This window comes from Asparagus officinalis, chromosome 3 (genome assembly GCF_001876935.1).
Source record: "Asparagus officinalis chromosome 3, Aspof.V1, whole genome shotgun sequence".
NCBI lineage: Eukaryota > Viridiplantae > Streptophyta > Magnoliopsida > Asparagales > Asparagaceae > Asparagus > Asparagus officinalis.
This window is the reverse complement of record NC_033796.1, coordinates 106462111-106478635: the sequence shown is the minus strand read 5'-3', so window position 1 is coordinate 106478635 and position 16525 is coordinate 106462111. Positions and strand designations below refer to the sequence as shown.

The 16525-nt window shown below is 37.2% G+C and overlaps 2 protein-coding genes across 2 annotated transcripts; one reads left to right on the top strand and one right to left on the bottom strand.

Annotated features, from left to right (window-relative positions):
• On the top strand, positions 7275 to 12468 carry LOC109835548. The gene is made up of 2 exons (XM_020403516.1): positions 7275 to 8760; positions 10898 to 12468. Exons 1-2 carry the CDS (start codon positions 7275 to 7277, stop codon positions 12466 to 12468), a joined length of 3057 nt encoding a protein of 1018 aa, XP_020259105.1.
• On the bottom strand, positions 13509 to 16509 carry LOC109835547 (strigolactone esterase D14-like). Its single transcript, XM_020403515.1, has 2 exons — positions 16157 to 16509; positions 13509 to 14013 (listed from the first exon to the last, which is right to left on the bottom strand). Exons 1-2 carry the CDS (start codon positions 16507 to 16509, stop codon positions 13569 to 13571), a joined length of 798 nt encoding a protein of 265 aa, XP_020259104.1. The 3' UTR covers positions 13509 to 13568.

The window sequence follows — 16525 nt, the reverse complement described above, 5'->3', positions numbered from 1 at the left end:
TGCATAAAGATGAGGCTCCTTTTAAACTTGAAGCCGAATCCTTCAAATGTTATCTGATTACCTCCAAGTTCCCTTGATGTGCTTCTATTAATTTCCATAACGTATAAGCACTATCAAAAGAATCAAGTTTGTTAGCAAAAGATAAGCCAAAGGCATCAATTAGAAATTTTAACAAGGACTTGTTCATAGCAAACAATCTATTATCATTATTACTCCACCTGGATTTCTCTGTAGTGGGTACAATATAAACACCTTCAATAATTTCCCATATATCGATATTTATAGATTTAGCAAAAATGTTAAATCTAACACACCATTGTTCATAGGAGAAATTACTAATTCTAGGAGCAATGTTAATAGCATAACCAAGACTAGGTGCACCGTGCATGTCCATAAAATTATGCAAGCAAGAAGAGAATATCAAAACAAGATTAGCAACAATAAAAAGAACAAGGGATCTTTAACTCAAGGTGGTTAAACCTCAAATAAAAGAGCACCAAGCTCTGATACTAATTAAAAAGCACCCTAGAGGGGGGTGAATAGGGTTATTGCTAATCTTATTAGATATTAATGTCGATTAAAATAAATTAACAAATATATCCTAACAATGATTATATTTAATAAGATATATGTAAGGAAATATATGCAAAGGGGAAAATAAACAAGAAACAATATAAACAAATAATGGACACAAAGAGCAATCCAAACACAATAATATGATCACAGAGTTCGGACATTCCGTCCTACGTCTCCGCTCCCCACTTCCAAGGAGAACTCCACTATCGACACACCCGGTTTGGAAGTCAGAACTTCTCTACACACTCGGTTTTTTAGCTCACCGAAAACTCTACAAATCTCTTATAATGTACATACACAAACTATAACCTCAAGTGTTGGTCCTCACGTATCGTCTCCCTCAAGTGCTCGACTTTACTACATCTCTCTAGGCTTTACTAGCGACGCCACTCCTCTTGGTATTGACTACGTCCTCACCACACACTCCTCTTGGTGTAAATGTGTATTACAAGGCGATTCTCACAAATGAAGCTCAAGTATAATGATTTGTTCTCTAACAATGAATGAGAACACTATGAAGCTTACTCTCACTAAATCACTCACCACAACCCAACAATATATTGTATGAATAATATTAAAAGCTCAATTGAGGTGTGAGTGATAAATGAGAACAATAAAATTCTAACTCAAATAAAACTAGCTAAGATATGAATATGAAAATCACAAGATAAATAAGCTAGATAAAAGAGTTAGAAATCTTCTCTATAAACACAAGGAGCTATAGATAGATTATGAGGATGAATTCCTCAGTTAAAATCAAAAGTTTCCTCCTTGTGAAAAACTCCTCTTTTGAAACAAACTTAAAACAATGCTTAAACACAAACTAAACTCTTTCAAAACTTGATTAAACACTTTTCTTGATTGCATCAAGAGTTGAATGCACTGGGGTATGTATAGACACTCAAGACATCAGTCAAAACCCAGAGAAAAAGACAAAACAACTCAAAAACAAAAATCTGGAAACTGTACAAAACTAGCCATTGGAAGGCTTATCAGTCGACTGAAGGGTTTCATCAGTCGACTGATGAGTTGACCGTTACAGGCAATCGGTAGCTTATCAGTCGACTGATGACCTTTTATCAGTCGACTGATGGATCATCACCAAAATGAAACATAGACTTTTAATGATTACAAGCACTTTCATCAGTCGACTGATGTCATCAGTCGACTGACCAGTCGACTAATAACAGGTTATCAGCCTTAATCGATTTTGAAATTAAGTTTCAAGGCTCTGTAAAAAATAGTAAATAAATTCTAAAAAATGTGAAACTTTGTAAACAGTTTATAAACATTTTGACAAACTTGTTTGAAAAAGAATTTTACAAAAAGGTCATCATATTTGTGAAAACTTAACGTTCATAAAAAAGATATATAATACATATTTTTGATGAATCTTGAAAATAAAGTTTGATATGTAAGAACCTGTGGAAACTTTATGAAATGTTTTAAAACATGAAAATAATGTAAACAAGATTAATAAACCAATATTGCATTGTTTTCTCAAATAAACTCATTTTGTAATAAAATCAAAATTGTGTGTGTATATATATATTAAGCTTGAAATATATTCACACAATATACGCTACAAAACAACTAATATACCAAAGCTTGATAGATCTTCAATATGCTCGTCTTGGTAAACTTGCGGATGAAGCTTGAACTTGGATCTTGACTTGAATGCATAGCTTCACTCCACAATTCCGCCAACCTCCATTAGATATGATCGTGAATGCTTAATTCCAACCATCCTCTAACATATTGTTTGTCTAGAATACCTAATAAGAAAACACAAACACTAGACAAACAATAATAGGAATTATTTATAATCATCAAAATAAGATTAGAAGATGTAGGCTTATAACATGAGACCTAACAATGAGGACAAGACATTGTTGTTGTTGAGTTCCTTACCAGATGAGGAATATGAGACCTTTGTTCTTACCCTAATTAATGGGAAGACGTCCCTTTCATATAGTGAGATAACCACTGCTCTTATGAATTACCAACTAAGGAAGAAAGATAAGGAGTCTATAAGTGACATAATAGCAGCGACATTGATCGCAAGAGAGAAGAATCCAAACCGGAAGAATGTGAAGTCACAGTCTAGAGTAGAGCATTCTACAGTTGGCAAAGATCAGTGTGCTTGGTGTAAAGAGACCGGTCATTTTAGTGAATGGATGAAGAACAAGCAAAAGGGAAAGGGAAAATAACCATCATCAGAAGTAAACATCGTCATATTGGATGGTAATCTTTCTGACTCATCCATTTATTCACTTTCTATCAGTCCCATAGTTGACTATTCGGAGGAATCTGAGTGGATGTTGGATAGTGGTGTAACCTATTATGTGTTCCCTAAAAGAAAATGGTTCTCCAGTTTTAAGAAGCTGGATTATGGTGTTGTATACATGAGTGATAACTGTGCATGCCAGATCCTTAGGATAGGTAAAATTTGCATCAAGATGTTTGATGGGATGGTTAGAGAGTTATATGGAGTGAGATATGTTCCTTCTTTGAGGAAGAACTTGATCTCGATTGGAGCTTTAGTTGGAAAGGGTCTGAAAGTTCGTATTGAGGATATGGTTCTCGAGATTGTGGAAGACTCTTTGATTATGATGAAAGACGTCAGGAATAATAACATGTACTATTTGATTAGAAATACGTTGACAGGTGGAAAGCTGACGACTTCTATTGATTCGACTAGACTGCGACTTTTGAGACTTAGTCATTTCAGTATTGATTTGGAGAAAGGTGCATCGACCTGCACTTTGAAGTCCAGTGAACATTTTGATGTGAGAAAGAAGACCGATGTGAAATTTGGCACATCTATTCACCGAGCTAAGGGTCTTTTCGATGGAGTTCACGTGGGCATTTGGGGGCCTTCTAAGGAGGCATCATTGGGAGGTAATAGATATTTGGTTTCATTAGTTGATGACTGTTCTAGGCGTGTTTGGGTTGCAACCAAGTCTCGTTTGAGTGAAGTCCTAGTAGTCTAAACATGTTGAAGAAGTGTAAGAAAGACATAAGGATGAATGTACTTCATTCTGATTTTAGTTAGAAGTACATGAGGGGTCTGTTTCTGTATTCGTGCCGAGCTCAAGGCAATTGGAGACACTTCATTAGAGAGGAAATTTTAGGAAAACCAGATGGGGTGGCAAAGTTGGAGAACCGTGTCTTGCTGGAGAAGGATCAATGTTTGTGGTCAAGCAATGATTTGTAGAAGAGTTTCTGGACTGAGGCTTCGACATATTTGAGTCACCTTATTAAAGGGTTACCAACTGCTGTGATAGGAGGTAAAACTCAATTGGAAGTTTGGTCTGGGAATGTCACTTTTGATGAGGTTTTGATGAGGGAGCCAATTGACTCTCAGCAGGTGGAGAGTTTGGGACAGACTATAGATGTATCGTAGCGGGTGGAGAGTGATGCTACTTCATATTGGGTGGAGACTATTCCATATACTTCAGATCATTCTGTATTGATTGAGATTCCAGCTGGGGTGACACAGATTGGAGATTTTGTTGATGGTGATATAGATGATGAGTTTGAGGATCAGGAACTTGATGTTCAGGATCATGATTTGAATACAGCAGGTGTTATCAGTTGCAGATTTGTTAGTGCTGATGATCGAGATGTTGGTGAAGGATTGAAAATTCTTCTAGTTGATTGAGGTCGTTTGCGACCATTTTGGTGAACTACGTGAGGCTTGATTCCTTGGGAAAAATGATACGTAGGCAGTCAGTTTTTGATGCAGCCGATTTGATGGGTTGATACCGACGTGTTGGAGTTTGTTCGCATTCTCATTTGGGTTCCCGACTTGTTGTGAATTAAGTCCGTTATCGTGAATTATTTTACTTCGTACTGGACGCAACAAGTGGAGCATTTGGTTTGGTTGGTGTCAGCTCAGTTTTGGAAAAACTTTACCGAGGTGGAGAATTGTAGAAACGACAAACACATTGACGAGGTTCAGGAAATTTGAAGCTGGGAACATTTTGAGTGTTGTCCGGTCGACCGTGACGGTCGACCGTTGAGTTCGTCGCGGTCGACCGTAAACGTGCACAACATAAGGAAGATTTCGACATAGGTCACGGTCGACCGCCAAACCCTGTAGTCGATTTTATGTTTCTGTCTTTCTGGTCGGTCGACCGCGACGAACTCGGTGGTCGATCGCGAGTCGGGTCTGGGCTTGCTTTGGTTTCCTTCATTGTTTGGGATTTCTATTTAATATAAATAGAAACACAATTTTAGGGTTGCCGATCGTATTGATTGAGTTTTGCAGTAGCTTGAAGGAGAGTTTTGAGCACAGAAAAGAGAGTTCTTTCTGAGCAATTTGTTTGAGGGTTTTGTGTTTTGAGCACAGAAAAGAGAGTTCTTTCTGAGCAATTTGTTTGAGGGTTTTGTGAGAGATTTGAGAGTTTAGTTTGAGAGATTATTTGTGAGCTTTTGAGTGATCTTGTAATCTCTACTTTTGTACTCTCTTTCTTTATAGTGAAAACACATCCCCTTCTTGCCCCATGGACGTATACAATTTGCCGAACCACGTTAAACTTCTGTGTTTGAGTTTGTGTTATTATTAGTTGATTTGTGTGCCTTCTATCTCAGCAATTTTTGTGAATTCTCAGAACACGCGCAGTACTCCCAACAGATATACCGTACAAATTACTACATTTTATTATTATTTTCTATATTTTTATTCAAAGTCGTTAAAGCATACAGTGTATATTGAAACCAAATGCTTAAAAAAAATACCCTTTTGGCTTTTTCAAGACCGGTGATGCATAGTGAATGTGAGGGGGCGGTTCTTCCTTGGTGCACGTTAGCTGGCGAATTTTGCCTTGCTATATTGCACTCCCGCCTAGGAAAAAATGGCAAAGAAAAAGAGAAATTCAGGGAAAAAAATCTTTGGAATAGGATTAAGAGATTCAATTTCTGGTTTTCAATCTTCAGAAGATGCTAGAATAGAAGAAGATGATGAAATCTTAAGCCCTAAGATCATGGGATCGACAGGTCCTCTTAGAGAGAAGATGAAGAAATCTTTGAAGGAAATTCTCAGATCTGGAGATTTTTTGGTTGATCCTCATCAGCAGGTTGCTTCTCAGATGTCTGGATCTCAGTTTCTTCAAGCTAGAGCTCTTTCTTGCAACGAGGCGACTAATGGAGATCAAGAGAGTCACTCTCCGTTCTTGAATTCAGGTGCCAGCGGTTCTGGTAAGATTTCTTGGGCAGATAAAGTAGAATTTGAATCTTCTTATCAGCAATCAGTCATGATTTCACCTAAAGCTATTGATCCACAAAAAAGCCTTCAGAAAGAGAAATCTGTTCTTGATCCGACCAAATCTAAGAATTTGATTTCAGTCATTGAGTCTGTTTCTTCGGAATCACTTGATAAGAGTAAAATTGAAGTTAAAAGTTTGTTTACCGAGGAATCTAATAAATCTGAACCTGTTCAAAGCTCTGATAAGAAGAGCTGGTCAAGTCTATTTGTTGACAACAGAAAAACAGGCTGTGGATTGCCGTTGAAATTTTTACCTCCTGACACAAAAGATATTGTCTCTTTTAATGATGAGGAGTGGAATGAAGGAATTTCTATGTGGCAATTCTCCCTAGTTGGTCAGGTTCTTGGATTGAATGTCAGATTCAAGGCGATGGAGACTTATGTTAAGAAAGTTTGGGCTAATTCTGCCAATCCAGATGTTTTCCTTCTAAAACCTGGAATATTCTTATTCAAATTTAAAAACAAAGATGAGATGAGTGATATATTAGAAAAAGGCCCTTGGTTTTTTGGATCTAGACCACTTTCTTTAAAGCCTTGGTCAATTGGTGAGGACTATGAAAAAACAAATAGCTGTTTATACCCTGTTTGGATTCAGCTGCCTGCTTTGAAGCTTAACTTGTGGAATGCTAAAAGTATAAGTAAAATTGCAAGTGCTGTAGGTCGTCCAATCACCACAGATAAACTTACAGCTAATAAGCAAAGATTAGCTTATGCTAGGGTTCTTGTTGAAGTGGATATGCCTGCTTCTCTTCCAGATTTTATCATATTGAAGGGCCCAGATGGTAAACCTTTTAATCAAAAGATTTTATATGAGCTAAAGCCTAGATGGTGTAATCATTGCAAATTAGTGGGGCATGATACTTTGTTTTGCAAGAGAACTACATGAGTTCAGAGATGAGTTCCTAAAACTGTTAATTCTACTGCCCAGAATACTCAGAAGGCTTCTGTACAGGATTCTAGATTTAAGGAAAATTTTCCAAATATTCAAACAACATCTTCCATTGATCTTCCAAATAACTCAGTGCAGAATACGGTATTACAAAGGCCAGATGGAAATGCTTCCACTATAAACCTGTCAGTGCAAAAATCTCAGAATACTGAAATGCAAGAAAGGATTCAAAAGCAAATGAAAGAGAAAGAATTGTCTCCTATGATTTCTCATCATGATGAACAAGTAGTGCAAATAAGCAGAATTGAAAACATTCCTCAGTTCTCTGGCTTAAGGGGGGTGCACAGTCTGGTGCATGGTGCACATGCACAACAGACAGTTTCTGAAGGTACTTTTCATTCTCCCCAATCTAACAACTCTTGGTCTCTAGTTCAAGGTAATAAACAGAGGAAAAAAGCTTACTCCAGAGAATCAGTTCCTCCAACTTGAGTATTTTGATTTGGACCCCTCTACAGTGGATAGAGGGGGTGCTTTCAACTGATGAACCTATCTTTCTGGAATGTGAGGGGACTGAATAGACCCTCAAAGCAAAAAATTGTTAAGCACCACTTATGGCAATATCATGTCTCCTTTATTGCTTTACTGGAAACTAAGATCAGAGATTCCTTATTATCAAGTACTACCAGGTTTATTGCTAAAGACTGGAGCTGGCTGTCAAATGTTAGAAGTCCTGGTAAAGCTAGAATTGTTATCCTATGGAATCCTAATATATTAAATATACAATTGATCAGCTCTTCTGATCAATGTATCACATGCACAGTGAAATCTCTTGATGGTAAACTAGATTGTGTAATTTCATCTATCTATGGTTTCAATCAAATGGAAACAAGGAAAGAGTTGTGGTCTGAATTGAAGTCTATCCATCAAACTGTTGGAAATACTCCTTGGCTTTTATTTGGGGATTTTAATGCTATTATCAGCAATGAAGAGAAAATTGGAGGTAGTATCCTTCATGATTCTGAAACTGAGGATTTCAGAAACTTCATTAATGATTGTCAGCTGGATCATTTGAAAAACATTGGATGTTTTTATACTTGGAACAACAAACAGGATCATGGATCAAGGATTTGGAGTAGATTGGATAGAGTTTTGATGAATGATAAATGGATTCAAAATTACAATTCTAGCCAAGTGGAATTTTTATTACCAAAAATTTCAGATCATTCTCCTGGGCTCATCACAGTTAGTGAAGACAGTTATCAGGGCAAGAGACCTTTCAAATTTTTTAAGATGTGGACAAAACATGCTTGTTTCCTCCCTACAGTAGCAAATATCTGGCAGCAAAGGATCAAAGGATGTACCATGTTCTCAGTTTGCTCTAAATTGAAAACTTTGAAGATTGCTCTGAAGGATATAAATAAGAAATTTTTCTATAATATCAGTGAACAGGTTTATCATGCAAAGCAAGCTCTGGAGGATGTGCAGAAAAATTTACAAACTGATCCTATGTCTCCGGAGTTTATTAAACAGGAAAAGGTCTGTATATCTAAATACAATACCTTAATGGATTGTGAATTATCCTTCTACAAGCAAAAAGCAAGAACTGATTGGAGTATACAAGGTGACAGATGCACTGAACTGTTTCATTCAATGATAAAAGCTAATAGGCATCAAAACAGAGTTATGATTCTTTACAATAACTTGGGACAAAGACTAACAGAAGGAGATGATATTGTTAAGGAGTTTATCTCTCATTTTAAAAACCTGATGGGGACTGCTATGGATACTACTTCTCCAAATATCAATATTATTCACCCAGGACCATGTCTGGATGATTCTCAAGCTAGTTCTCTGATTGCCTCAATCACTAATGAGGAAATCAGAAATGCTATTTTTTCCATGCCAGATAATAAAGCACCTGGACCAGATGGCTACAATGCTACATTTTTCAAATCTTCATGGAGTATAGTTGGAGATGAAGTTACTCAAGCTATTGCGGATTTCTTCAGAACTGGCAAGTTGCTAGGTATGGTTAACTCAACTTCAATCTCTCTTATCCCTAAAATCAAAAGTCCTACTTCTCCTTCAGATTTTAGACCCATCTCTTATTGCAACGTTCTTTACAAAATCATATCTAAAATCCTAGCGAATAGGATTAGAACAATTATGGGTTCTATTGTAAATGATGCTCAAAGTGCATTTGTTGAGGGTAGGCAAATCACCAACAACATTTTACTGGCTCATGAATTGATCAAGAATTATGGCAGAAAATCAGTTTCTCCATGTTCGCGGGAAAAATCGTGTCTTTCTTCATTATTGATTCCATTGCTATCTTTAAATAACAACTTTTTGAGTTACAAAGATCCGGTCTTTTTATAAGATCCGGTTACAACGAAAATCAAAGAAAATAAAAGAAAAAATTACAACTTTCTCCTTGTTTGTCGAACAAATCGCGAGCTCCTGTTTTGCGGTCGCTCGCTTTGTGGGTTCTTCGCCTGCGCCGGGGTTAATCCGTGGACCACCGTGCGATCTAGATCCGGTCGGATCTATGCAGTACGACGGGTATTATTTCACCAAGGAAATAATAGCCGGGGGGGATTGGTTCACCAAGGAAACAATCGCCCAAATCTCGGGATCAAAGACCAAGCTTTGATCCGGAGTGTACCTACGTAGATCTGAGATCCGGTCCTCTCGAACTCTTGCCTTATTTGGCGTTGACGATCGCCGAGCACCAGATCTGGATGAGCAAGTCCTCGAAGTCCTAAATCATGAATCTTTTTTAGATCTGAGTCTTCAATCCAGCAGGGCTTCGCCTCCAAAAAATCTAACCTTTTGAAAATGAGCCTACAGCCCTCTATTTATAGGCATTGAAAGCGGATCTGGGCCCAGATCTGGGCCCAGATCCGAGCTGGCTCGGCCAGGTGGCTCGGCCAGGCCGAGACACTTGTGAGTGTCTCGGGTATTTTCAACATAACTTTCTCGTATGATCTCCAAATGACCTGATCCAAGATGCATTAGAAAGCTGACAAATAGATCTACAACTTTCATGTTTTGAGTTTCTTCAGATTCTAACGGGATCATGCACAAAATAGCTCCACAAGTTCCTAGACACCTTTGGGTGTCTCGGCCAGGTCCGAGACACCTCTGAGTGTCTCGGCGCTATTTTAGGCATAACTTCCTCATATCACCTCCAAATGACCTGATTCCAGATGGGTTGGAAAGGTGACAAAAATATCTACAACTTTCCTGTTTTGAGTTTCTTCATATTCTAACGGGATCATGGTCAAAACAGCTCTACAAGTTTCAAGACACCTTTGGGTGTCTCGGCCAGGTCCGAGACACCTCTGGGTGTCTCGGCGCTATTTTAGTCATAACTTCCTCATATGACCTCCAAATGACCTGATTCCAGATGGGTTGGAAAGTTAACAAAAATATCTACAACTTTCCTGTTTTGAGTTTCTTCAGATTCTAACGGGATCATGGTCAAAACAGCTCCACAAGTTCCAAGACACCTTTGGGTGTCTCGGCCAGGTCCGAGACACCTCTGGGTGTCTCGGCGCTATTTTAGTCATAACTTTCTCATATGACCTCCAAATGACTTGATTCTAGATGGGTTGGAAAGTTAACAAAAATATCTACAACTTTCCTGTTTTGAGTTTCTTCAGATTCTAACGGGATCATGGTCAAAACAGCTCCACAAGTTCCAAGACACCTTTGGGTGTCTCGGCCAGGTCCGAGACATTTTGTTTTGCATACTTGTCCATTTTCGCCATAACTTTTTCATCCGAACTCGGATTTAAGCGATTCAAAGTGCGTTGGAAAGACGATGAGGAGTTCTATAAGCTCCAATGATTAGATCATCTGTGGAATAAATGAGACACGAAGGGTATTTCGTCTTTTGTAAGTGACACGGGGCTCCCGATCTGTTCGTATCCTCATTATTCTGAAACTCCGTTGCTTCACATAGTTCGTCAACCCACTTCATGTGTTTGTCGATATTAATCAAGCTCCTGTGACTTAGATTATGACGTTCATCATCTTTTCTTAGCACTGAGCCGTTCGTAGGGACCTTTAGGCAGTTTTATACGCCTACACTCCAAGGGTTATGCTCAGCATAGATATCAAAAAAGCTTTTGATACTATCAGTTGGTCCTTTATAAAAGATATGTTACTGGGTCTGCAGTTTCCAAATAAAATGGTGGACTGGATAATGACCTGTATCACTATAAAAGATATGTTACTGGGTCTGCAGTTTCCAAATAAAATGGTGGACTGGATAATGACCTGTATCACTTCCCCATCTTATTCTATCTCCCTTAATGGCTCCCTACATGGGTATTTTAAAGGGAAAAGAGGCCTTAGGCAGGGGGATCCCCTTTCTCCCTACCTATTTATCCTTGGTATGGAGTATCTCTCAAGGAGCTTGGACCTGTTGAAAAATGATAGGCAATTCAATTTTCATCCAATGTGCAGAAAGCTCAAGATTTCCCATCTGGTCTTCGCTGATGATTTGTTATTATTTAGCAAGGGTGATCTGAATTCAGTCCTTAAGCTCAATCAGTGCTTGAAAGAATTTAGCTCTGTTACTGGTCTGGAACCAAACTCAGATAAATGTCATGTTTTCTTTGGTGGGGTACATGAAGCTACTAAAGTTTCTATTAAAGAATTATTGGGTATTGCTGAAGGTTCCTTGCCTATTAGATACTTGGGGATGCCTCTTGTATGCAAAAGATTATCATACTCAGATTGCAATCCTCTTCTTAATAAAATCAGCAATCAAATTCAGTTATGGTCAAAATCAAAAAATCTGTCATATGCGGGGAAATTACAAGTTATCAAAAGTGTTATCTTGGGTGTTCAAATATACTGGACTTCCTGTTACATCCTGCTTGTTTGTGTACTTCAGAAAATTGATGACATATGCAGAGACTTTCTTTGGGGAAGAACTGAGCACTCTCAAAAACCATCATTAATAGCTTGGGGAAAAATTTGTTGTGATAAGAAATCTGGAGGTCTAGGCATTTTTTCAGCTCGATTATGGAATCTTGCAGCTGCTTTGAAGAATATATGGTATATCCATTTGAATAAGGAACTCCTTTGGATCAAGTGGATCCATGGAAAATATTTGAAGAATGGAGACATATGGCTCGTCAATGCTAAATCTGGGGATTCCTGGCTTTGGAAACAGCTTATAAAATCCAGAGATAGAGCTGCTGTTTTAGTTGGAGGTATTGATATTTTGAAACAAGTCATTGGCTCTTGCTACAAAAATTCAAAAGTTAAAACCTCTGCCCTGTATGAAGCTTTATCTCCCACTGTTCCTCAAGTTCCATGGTTTAACACTGTATGGGAGAAAATGAAATACCCCAAGCACTCGTTTATTTGTTGGCTTGCTGTTCAGAATAGGCTATTGACACAAGACAGGTTATTGATGATGGGAATTATTCAATCAAATAGCTGCTGTTTATGTCTAGGTGCAGGTCCTGAAGATCGTGATCACCTATTTTTTGACTGTGTGTATTCTCAGAATGTATGGAACAGGGTTATGTGTTGGCTTAAGTTTAAATGGAGATCTTGTAGTTGGAGCTACCTATTGGATTGGTTCAACAATTGCTTAAGAGGCAGAGGATTCAAGAAGGGGATCAAGAGGATGGCTTTTTCGGTTACTCTTTACAAAATATGGTGTGAGAGAAATACTAGGATTTTCTCACAGACTTCAAAGGGGTTTGAATAGTTAGTAAATGAGATTAAGATGGACATATTGATCCCAGTCCTAAATAGTCCTATTCAATCTGAAAACAGGGATTGGATTAATTCTTTGTAGATATTGACTTGTTTTGTGGGGTTATCCCTAGGCTGTAAGTATTTTCATTGTTTTTAGATTTCTCAAATATGAGAATCTAGATGTACATAACTCTCATTTTGGTTTGAATGAAATAAAATTCTCATTGACCAAAAAAAAAAGAAAGACCGGTGATGCGTGAGCAATAGACGGATCTTTTGCCTGCAAACCCAATGTTTTATTTCCATATTTTTTAAAAAAAAATCTACCCGCTCCGGTCCAAAAAAGATTCATTTCTTATAAACCCAAAGTTTTTTCCCACTTATTTTTAGACCCACCCATTTTGAAGATTGCTCCTAGGCCCAAAATAACAACAACAAATTAATTTTAAACCCACTTTCTTTTGAGTACTACAACAAATTGTTGTATATATTTTGTTACAAGTTGTTTAATTTTTATTTTATGTCCTTGAGCATGTGATATGTATTGAATGAAATGTGCTAACTGTTATTTTTTGACTTTTTCCACTCAAATGTCGTGATATCGCGCGGGTCAAGTTTGCTGGCAACTATATGCAAACTAACGCATCCATGACAAATTGCCCTTGCAAAAATCCAAAAAGAACCCCTAAATTAACAAAACAATATAATTATACAACATCATCTAACACCACATCCATCTCCGATATATTTTACAAAACCCACACTCCATTTTCTCCCTTAATTATCCTCTCCATACATCTAACCAAACTAAAGAGCACAATACAACAGCTATAACATCAGAAACCCAGGTTAATTACATGCACAACATTTCCTCTACAATATGTTTATTTATCTATTCTTCTATACAAATGGGAGAATCCAAGATTCACTGTTTATGCTACAGTAAATACCACGGTAGAATTCACTGTAGCAAACATGATCTGGTGATACGTTCTTCAAAAAGTAAATGTAGCACACGAGAACACTATAGCAGAGGTGAGATACTGTAGCTGTTCAAAAAATAAAAAACGGGTAAAACCGGGATTACTGTAGCGAGAGAAAAAAAGGTGTTCACACTAGTTTAATTAACACCAAAACTCTCTCAATGACATCAAGCAGCCTCTTAGGAGAAGTAAGCTGGGGGAAGTGGCCATCACCCTCAACAATCTCAACCATCATCACCTCCCCCTTAATCTTGCTCTTCATATAATTTGCAACAGACACAGGAACGCAAATATCATTATCTCCTTGGACTATGGTGCATGGAATCTCTACTTCCCCTAAGATTTCTCTCCAATCAGATAGAAATATAGATTTTGCAACTGAGAGCGCAGTTTCCGGCCTCATGTTTAGAAAGCTAGCGCAAAATTTCTCTGTAGCTTCAGGGTTGGTGGCCCCCACGGCGACGGGAGCAAAATTCTTTGCCCACGTGGCAAAATTTGACTTGATGGAGGAAAGCATGCTTTCAATGTCCTTCTGTTCGAACCCCCCCTTGTAATCATCCGTGTTCAGGTACCTGGATAAGTTCCAAGAAAATTTTATTAATTACCACCACCACCTTAATTTATCCCAAAGTTTGAATCAGTTGCATGAATTCTATATATAGCTATGTATTCTTTCTTTTTTTTTTACTTCTATTAAGGCTTAATTACCTTATCCTTCCTAATGGTAAGTTCTCTTAGGTACGCACGTCTCTAGTTTTCTTACTCCGTCAATCAATCCTATAGCCTATTTTGATTGATTTCACATAGCGCAAACGAGTGTTGCGGTTAGAATATAAAAATATTGGTGTTCTCCCTAGAAATCACCTTAAAAATAGTATCATTTTACATAAACCGCCTTTCATTTTTAATGTATACATGGACCATCTTTAATGTGAGTTAAACAAGCACCTCTGAATCAAAAATTTTAACTAAAAAAACCCAAGAATACCCTTAAAACTCACATTAAAGACACATGTCTCGTTTGTTAATGTTTAAATCATGTTAGGATGTAAGTCGTGCACTACTCAAACAAAACGTGCATTTTTAAAGGTTGTTTCTATAAAAGGATCATATATATTTTTAAGGTGGTTCTAAAAAAAACTCTAAAAATATAACTCTCAACCCTCATCATAACTTTAGAATTTTGGTGTAATGATTCGAGAGACTTTAATATGATATTAGAGCAACTCAAATTTAAATTCCACAAGCCAGAAATTTAATGAAGATTTTATAAAAAAATTGATACCACTGTGTGAGATAGGTTTTAGCCCATGAATAGGGTGCTCAACCGGAGAGAACATGTTAGAATATAAAAATATAACTCTTAACACTTACCGTAATAACTCTAGAGTTTTCGTCTAATGGTTAGAGGAACTTTAAGAATTACGATGAACATATGACATTTACTAAGAGATAAGATAAGAAATGAGTGCCTTCATAAGAGCTTAAAGCGTACATACTATTGGAATTTAAAAAAAAAAAAAGAGAATTGACTAAGATGGTTTAGTCATATAGAACGATTATCTTCAATTGACCAAGCTCAAGATATCAAAGATGCACCAAAGGGGCATCATCGTTTGGATCGCTAGACTTTGTGATTTATATGTTGATCCAATGGTTGCATATTTAATGTTATGGACTAGATTCATGAGATATCTCTTCGTGCATGAGAGTTTGATTGGAATCAATCAAGAAATAAATAATAATATTAACTTAATAAAGGAGATAATGTTGGATTTAATCTAATAAATCTATTTGTGGGCACATATGATTAATCAATGTGTATTGCTATCTTTCAGGATAACCCACTAAAGTGATCAATTAAGTTGGGTTAATTTGGTATTTAAATAAGTCATGGGGTTATATGTGCAGATACCAGGTTGTAATTATAATTTATTGAGGGGTTAAATTACAAAAGTACAACATCTATAAATAAGGGGTTATGGTCCCTAACCTAGGGTTACATTCTAAAATTCTCTACACCCCCATCTAGCTAGAGAAATTCGGATTTAGAGAAACCCTAAGGTTAGAAGATCCAAAACTCATCTCAAGGTTCATCCATGGATTCAGGTATAAGCTTCCGCTCATTTATGATTCTTGTTAATCTCTTTGAATTAATCATGGCTATATGGTTTTAGATCTCAAGTTTTGATTTAGATCTAACAGATAATCCTTAATCTATTCCTTTATACAAATAGAAGGATCAGAGAATTCCTATTCATGCTACAATAATTTCAACAGTAAAATAATCACTGTAGTATGAACAGTGTAACACTGTAGCAATTTCAAAAAAGCGAGATACTGTAGCAATCCGAAGAACTTATGATTGCTTTTATGAACAATGACCCTTATTACTATAGCACACGCGAACACTGTAGCGCTTTTCAAAATGAGAGATGCTGTAACAATTCAAAAAACTTACTGTAGTATTTACGAAACATGATTGTTGTAGCATGAAAAAATTTATCATCGTGCTTTGCACGGACCGCACTAGTAGAATTGAATGACAGAATATGATTCATTTAGCTGACCCCGAAAATTTTGGTACGTACGACTTTGTTGTTGTTATAATTAGCAAATTGATTTTTGTCTTGACCACTAGAAGTTATCAATAGTTTTTCTAGTTTTATATGGGAACCTAAGCCATTAATTTTATCAGTACATTTAGGTACTTACCTAGGAGAAGCTGCAATGAGCACAAGATGACTAAAAAGTTCAGGCCTTCTAACAGAAGCAATGCAACCAACCATGGCAGCCACAGAATGACCCACGTAAACCACACCCTCCATCATCATCTCATCCAACAAAGATATGAGATCATCAGCAAAGTCATTAAGAGATGAATACTTCAATGAGTCAAAGATCTCTATTGAAGGATCAACAGCACTCGAGAAGCTCCAATCAAAGAGAAGAACTCTATTGCTTTGTGACAGGCTAGGGAGCACATAGTCCCACATTGATTGGCTACCTCCATAGCCATGGGAGAGAACAAGGGTTGTATCACCACTTCCTACTATCCTTGCATTCATGGTGGTAGTTTTTTAG